At 42.1% G+C, this 8068-nt stretch overlaps 1 protein-coding gene across 1 annotated transcript; it reads right to left on the bottom strand.

Moving 5' to 3' along the window:
• Positions 1–2978: 2978 nt before the first annotated feature.
• Positions 2979–7759, bottom strand: LOC116687953 (RNA polymerase-associated protein LEO1-like). Its single transcript, XM_032513696.1, has 3 exons — positions 7499–7759; positions 4231–4575; positions 2979–3061 (listed from the first exon to the last, which is right to left on the bottom strand). The coding sequence occupies exons 1-3, from the start codon at positions 7590–7592 to the stop codon at positions 2979–2981; spliced, it is 522 nt and encodes a 173-aa protein (XP_032369587.1). The 5' UTR covers positions 7593–7759.
• Between the last annotated feature and the right edge of the window lie 309 nt (positions 7760–8068).

Below are 8068 nucleotides of genomic sequence, written 5' to 3'. Positions count from 1 at the left end.
TTGGTTGACGTCCGTGGTCCAGTGGTCTGCTGTGGTGCTGGGTCTGCCTGAGATGATAGGTTGGTTGACGTCCGTGGTCCAGTGGTCTGCTGTGGTGCTGGGTCTGCCTGAGATGATAGGTTGGTTGACGTCCGTGGTCCAGTGGTCTGCTGTGGTGCTGGGTCTGCCTGATATGATAGGTTGGTTGACGTCCGTGGTCCAGTGGTCTGCTGTGGCGCTGGGTCTGCCTGTGACAATAGGATGGTTGACGTCCGTGGTCCAGTGGTCTGCTGTGGTGCTGGGTTTGCCTGAGATGATAGGTTGGTTGACGTCCGTGGTCCAGTGGTCTGCTGTGGTGCTGGGTCTGCCTGAGATGATAGGTTGGTTGACGTCCGTGGTCCAGTGGTCTGCTGTGGTGCTGGGTCTGCCTGAGATGATAGGTTGGTTACGTCCGTGGTCCAGTGGTCTGCTGTGGTGCTGGGTCTGCCTGATATGATAGGTTGGTTGACGTCCGTGGGTCCAGTGGTCTGCTGTGGTGGGGTCTGCCTGAGATGATAGGTTGGTTGACGTCCGTGGTCCAGTGGTCTGCTGTGGTGCTGGGTCTGCCTGAGATGATAGGTTGGTTGACGTCCGTGGTCCAGTGGTCTGTGGTGCTGGGTCTGCCTGATATGATAGGTTGGTTGACGTCCGTGGTCCAGTGGTCTGCTGTGGTGCTGGGTCTTCCTGAGATGATAGGTTGGTTGACGTCCGTGGTCCAGTGGTCTGCTGTGGTGCTGGGTCTGCCTGAGATGATAGGTTGGTTGACGTCTGTGGTCCAGTGGTCTGCTGTGGCGCTGGGTCTGCCTGAGATGATAGGTTGGTTGACGTCCGTGGTCCAGTGGTCTGCTGTGGTGCTGGGTCTGCCTGAGATGATAGGTTGGTTGACGTCCGTGGTCCAGTGGTCTGCTGTGGTGCTGGGTCTGCCTGAGAGGATAGGTTGGTTACGTCCGTGGTCCAGTGGTCTGCTGTGGTGCTGGGTCTGCCTGAGATGACAGGTTGGTTGACGTCCGTGGTCCAGTGGTCTGCTGTGGTGCTGGGTCTGCCTGTGACAATAGGATGGTTGACGTCCGTGGTCCAGTGGTCTGCTGTGGTGCTGGGTCTGCCTGTGACAATAGGATGGTTGACGTCCGTGGTCCAGTGGTCTGCTGTGGTGCTGGGTCTGCCTGGGACGATAGGTTGGTTGACGTCCGTGGTCCAGTGGTCTGCTGTGGTGCTGGGTCTGCCTGAGATGATAGGTTGGTTGACATCCGTTCTCAGCTGCCTGACGAGTGCCAAAATCCCAGAGGAATCCTGCCCTGCTAAAACAGACAAAACAGTGAGTAATGTTGAACACAGCTATACAATATTGTCCTGTTGGTAGCTGTTTTGTTGAGTTTGGCCTCCAATGACAGAATGATAAACAATGGAATAATATTCAAGAAGGTTTCTGTAATAAATATAATCCACATGTGTAGAGTTAATTTATCACTGCTTTATGTCCCTGCTGGTACTTCTGTAGTACGCCACGGCAAAAACTGCTCTACGCTGGCCGTTCCGTTGTTTTCCTATGGAGAGAGTGGTGCCAGCTAGGCACAACGTATCCTTGGCGTCACACACTGCTCGGAATTGCCGTTCTACACTCAAAATTCAAATTATTTAAACTTTGACCTTTCAAGGCACAACCAATTCCAGAACGTTCCTGCGCTGCGCTTTGCCTCTCCGCGCCCTACCTCACGGTTTTGCTACGGATCATGTGTAGGCGGCTTTAGTGAGGGGATTACTTACTTGGCCAAGTGAAAGAAAGGCAACCACTGCTCTTTTGCTGGACTTGTAGTCATCCCAGTCCTGTGGTCGTCCATCCTTCTCATCTGGTCCAGAGTAAACACCTAGAAAAATATATGACAGTATAACAATGAGTAAGATTTATTATGCCTTAACTATTCAATAAGTGAGATTACTGTCAATAATTGTTAACTTACCTCTGGTATAGGCATCCACAGCTATGTTAAAAAGCCAAAGAACAACCATGCTTAACCCTACATTGCTCCCAACAGTCAGGCTAGTGCCTTGCACGGTAGCTTGCTGCCATTAGTAAATGCAATCAAATAATAACAGGTTTATTTGATATAGCCCGTTTTACAGACAGTCCCGAAGTGCTTCACATGAGAAATATTGTTAAAACATTTGATCTAATAACAGATAATTGATTTGTAACAGAGACTGCATATCTTTAAGCAAAGTCCCCTATTTTCCTTGCATTTCTGTTGAACATATTCAAATAATTGTTGACTTACCTCTGGTATAGGCATCTGTAGCTTAGTTTAAAAAGCGATACCTTGGGAAAAACACTGAACCCCACATTGCTCCCAATGGTCAGGCGAGTGCCTTGCGTGGTAGCTTTCTGGCGATGGGGATTTGCGGATTTGTTATCGTTGTGCTTGTGATCCCTACACTGATACTTATTTCTTTTGTTATTATTTTATTGTTGGAATAATGTTAACTAAAGCACTGCTTGACACCATGTTGTGTTTATACACCATCAGGGCCATATTATGGTTTGTTGTATGGTATTGTAAATTATCTATTGTTTGTTATACATGTCTGTTTTTATTTTTAATATGACTGCCTCATGGGTTAAGTGCCCAACACAAATTTCCAACATGGCGGGACAATAAAGTTAATCTTGATCTAGTGCGTGAATGAAAGTGCTACATAAATGCAATTAATATAGGTATGACATACTGTACATTACCATTAAAGCTAACTATTAATCAAAAGAGAAAATAACCCTGATGCTAGATGCTAAATGAGTCATATCCAACCCCGCCAAAAAACATGGGAAGAATACGTAAACTTTGCCAGCCTTCAAGATTACAAAGAGACACAAATAGGCCCTGGTGTAATATTCTACCAAAAGAGTTATCTACCCCGTTAGACGCAAAGGTTTTCCAATTCTGCAGCAAACAGTCCCATATTCTGTCCTAATCAGAGTCGCTATCTTCAGTTCCTCGCATGTTATCAAGAGGAACCATCCAGTATCTCCTGAATGTGGAGGGGCCGAGGCCTGAAGAGGAGTGTGCAGACTCCCTGGAGCTGTCTTCCCTTCTTCTGTCTGTGGAGGGGCCGTGGCCTGAAGAAGAGGGTGGCAACTCATTGAGGCTGTCCTCACAATTCCCCTTCAGCCTCTTCATACTTACCTGCAAGGTGTCACTCTCTTCCCTGCTTCTCTTTTTGGAGGGGCCGAGGCCTGAAGAGGAGGGTGCAGACTCCCTGGAGCTGTCTTCCCTTCTTCTGTCTGTGGAGGGGCTGAGGCCTGAAGAAGAGGGTGCAGACTCCCTGGAGCTATCTTCCCTTCTTCTGTCTGTGGAGGGGCTGAGGCCTGAAGAGGAGGGAGCAGACTCCCTGGAGCTGTCTTCCCTTCTTCTGTCTGTGGAGGGGCCGTGGCCTGAAGAGGAGGGTGCAGACTCCCTGGAGCTGTCTTCCCTTCTTCTGTCTGTGGAGGGGCCGTGGCCTGAAGAGGAGGGTGCAGACTCCCTGGAGCTGTCTTCCCTTCTTCTGTCTGTGGAGGGGCTGAGGCCTGAAGAGGAAGGTGGTAACTCATTGAGGCTGTCCTCACAATTCCCCTTCAGCCTCTTCATACTTACCTGCAAGGTGTCACTCTCTTCCCTGCTTCTCTTGTGGAGGGGCCGAGGCCTGAAGAGGAGTCCGCAGACTCCCTGGAGCTGTCTTCCCTGCTTCTCTTTGTGGAGGGGCCGAGGCCTAAACAGGAGTGCGCAGACTCCCTAGAGCTGTCTTCCCTTCTTCTGTCTGTTGAGGGCCGAGGCCTGAAGAGGAGTGTGCAGACTCCCTGAGGCAAAGGTGTGACCTTTGTGATGCTGAGGGACAACCATATTCAGGTTCTCTCACTTGCAGCGCAGGAAGCCCGTGCAGCGGACCACCAAATGGGAGGTGCCAGAATGGCTCACCAGTGGGAAAGGAGGACGCGGTGGTTTAAATTGCTGCCAAAAACTTGGAGGTGGGAAGTGCTCGATGAGAGGGGAGTAAGGTAGGATGTTGACATTATCATTAAAACTAGAATCCTCACGACAACCATCACTATAACCATCACTATAACCATCACTATAACCAGCAATATAACCAGCACTATAACCCGCACTAGAAGCATTACCAGCACTAAAATCATCACAAAAACCATCACCATAACCATCTCTAAAACCATACTATAACCATTACTATAACCATAACTACCTCTACCACTACCACTACCACCATCACTATCAACGTCACCATCTCTATCAACGTCACCAAAACTATAACCATCACCATAACTATCACTACAATTTTCAACATCCACTTGCTCCTCTTCCTCTGCGTTCTCGCCCTCTTCAGTCATGGAGCCATACCCAGGATCTACAGACCAGTCAGGCCAGTCGTCTTCATCCTCTGGGTCTTCATCCTCCCACTCCTCAAATTGATGTTCATCTTCTCTGAGAGGGGGAAAACGGTGACCAATGTCATACTCACCTTCCTCTTCAGGGAGGCCAGGCTCTGCTGGACGTGGGAAGTTGTCCGCACGGCCTGAGGGAAACAAAGATCAAACGTGAAACGTCTTGTTTAACTAAAATGTTTAGTGTGACTTCAAATAATAAGGAGTTCTCATAACATTAATTATTTGGATTAAATCAGCAACACTTAAAGTTAAAATAAGAACAGCATACATATGGAGCTAGATTTGTTTCTTTATTAAATGCAAAAAAGTAAAAATGTAAAAAAATGTGTTTGAGAGAAAAGGTTGTCACACTGATCGCAAAAAGCATTTTATGAGAGAAAAAAAATATTTTGAGAGAAAAGGTTTTCATATCAATAGCAAATATTTGAGACTAAAAAAAAGTTTAAACATAAATTTGAAATATTTAAAATTATTTCTGAGAAAAAGAAATTTCTCTTAAAATACTTTTTTTAAACTCTCAAATATATATTCAGTGTGACATTTTTTTTCTCACTCTCAGTGCAGTTTTTTTCCTTGTCTCAGGATTTTTTTTTCAACGTGAAAATATTGTCCTGGGCAGGGCCACGTTCCTATTGGCCAATCTGGTGATCACTGTCTTGAATTTTTTTTCACACTGATAGCAAAAAATATATATATTTGAGAGTTTAAAAATGTATTTTGAGAGAGATGTTTTTTCTCAGAAATAAATTTTAAGAATTTCAAATTTATATTTAAACTTTTGCTATTGGTATGAAAACTTTTCTCTCAAGTATTTTTTTTTTCTCTCATAAAATGCTTTTTTGCTATCAGTGTGATCATATTTTCTCTCAAAACCTTTCTCTTCATTTATTTTCTCGATTGTAATAAAGAAACAAATCTAGCTCCATACATACATACATACATACATACATACATACATACATACATACATACATACATACATACATACTGTACATACACACATACATACATACATACATACATACTGTACATACATACATACTGTACATACATACATCATACATACATACATACATACATACTGTACATACATACTGTACATACAGTACATACATACTGTACATACATACATACATACTGTACATACATACATACATACATACATACATACATACATACATACATACATACATACTGTACATACATACTACATACATACATACATACATACTGTACATACATACATACTGTACATACATACTGTACATACATACAGTACATACATACTGTACATACATACAGTACATACTGTACATACATACTGTACATACATACAGTACATACTGTACATACATACTGTACATACATACATACATGTACGTACATACATACATACATACATACATACAACTACATACATACATACATACATACTGTACATACATACATACATACTGTACATACATACATACATACATACATACTGTACATACATACATACATACATACTGTACATACATACATACTGTACATACAAACTGTACATACATACATACATACTGTACATACATACATACATACATACATACTGTACATACATACATACATACATACATACATACATACATACTGTACATACATACATACTGTACATACATACATACGTACATACATACATACATACATACATACATACATACATACTGTACATACGTACATACATACATACTGTACATACATACATACTGTACATACATACATACATACATACTGTACATACATACATACATAAATACATACTGTACATACATACGTACATACATACATACATACATACTGTACATACATACATACATACCTACATACTGTACATACATACGTACGTACATACATACATACATACATACTGTACATACATACATACATACTGTACATACATACTGTACATACATACATACATCCTGTAAATACATGTGTCATAATGTCACCAACAGACAAAAGACTATACCCTTTTTAACAGTAATGCCAAATATTATGCAGTTTTTCCTCAGTTATTTTTAACAGGTGACGACATGAGAATTAAGTCATGCTGCATTCATATAAAAATAAGCATTATTTACTACTCTTGCTCACACTGAAAAACTGACCAAACTGTTGATCCGTCAAACTTGAAAACTTGATATTACATTGTATTCAGACATGTGGCTGAAGAGTCATATTTATCAAATCAAAATCCCAAACAATTGTTAAAGTTTTCTGGTGTATTTATCAGAGCTGCTGAATAGAGAGCACACAACAGCAGCAACAATAATAAAAATGGTAATATAATAATTGTTATAATCAAAAGGTGTATGCTTCAAGAACACCGCTGTGTATTTGGTGGGCGAGTAAAGAATCTGGCGCTAGGGCTTTTACGCACGGAGAGCGCAATTCAACTGCCAGACCCAGAGGTCGAAAAAAACGTGGATGGATATTATAATAAAAGAAGTTAATATCATTTGATAAACTTTAAAACGTTTTAAGATTTAACCAACTAAACAAAGAACCTCCGCGTTCCAACCACACACATTAACGTGTCCTGGTTTGATTCCACCTGCGCGTCCTCGCCTCCCGACGTTCCATCCTAATAGTTCCATCGTCTCCATGGTGCTCAACTCAAATACTTTTTTGGCATTTTATGAATTTTGGCCCAGTCGCCATCTTTTTTCAGCAAATTCAATGTAGCTATATTTTGTAAGATGTGTTGCCCTCAAACTGAAATCCATCCACTGATTGTTGATCCATTCCACACATGTCCCGCGATATTTAACACATGCTGTCTAGCAAGTCATTATTTTACAGGATAAATTGTCAAGTAAAAGTCGGTTTTAACATCTGTTTTTCCAACAGGCCTGACGTTAATGGCTTTCCACCTTTACATTCTAAACGTGACACCAATTTCCACCACTTTATGGCTACTGATAAAGATTGGCTATTTTTATTGAATACATCAGTGAATCAGAGATAAGTAGGCCAGACTTATAATAAAAATAAATCTAAAAGTTGTCTTACCTTGTCTTGCAAGCATGTGCAACCCATGGATGCGTCCCCTCGGAGAATCCGGGAGGTGCTCCTCGGGTGTCCCACCAGGCAGACGAAAGGCCATTCCCAAGCTCTTCCTTTCACCACAATAGTTAGTGATTCAGAAGTTGTGTTGTTCTTTGTTGTTCGTTGTTGTTCTTTTGTTTTTCCAAATGATCAGTTTGCAGTGTGTTATCTCCAGCGGTTTAGAAACTCAAAGAGTTAGTTTTCCACAGGTTCGATTTGCATGAAGCCCAAGTCAAAATGCAAAGTGAGAAATTAGAATGGTCCGCAGCCCTTATATAGGCTCCTCGGACCCTCGTTCTGTTTCCATGACATTAATTGACGTACACGCCTGCGTTTGATTGGCCGAATGGCCACCAATGGATTTTACAGGCTAGCCTTTTTTATTTTCCAGTGAAATGTTTGACCAGCAGTTGTTGTTTTTTTCTGATATTCTACTGTAAGTTATTACTTAGGCATTGTAAACCTTTTACAACCTGTTTCAATAATAATTACAAAATATATCATTATTACATCAAATTAAAATAGGCTTCTACA

Source organism: Etheostoma spectabile, chromosome 4 (genome assembly GCF_008692095.1).
Source record: "Etheostoma spectabile isolate EspeVRDwgs_2016 chromosome 4, UIUC_Espe_1.0, whole genome shotgun sequence".
NCBI lineage: Eukaryota > Metazoa > Chordata > Actinopteri > Perciformes > Percidae > Etheostoma > Etheostoma spectabile.
This window is presented reverse-complemented; position numbering and strand designations above follow the sequence as displayed.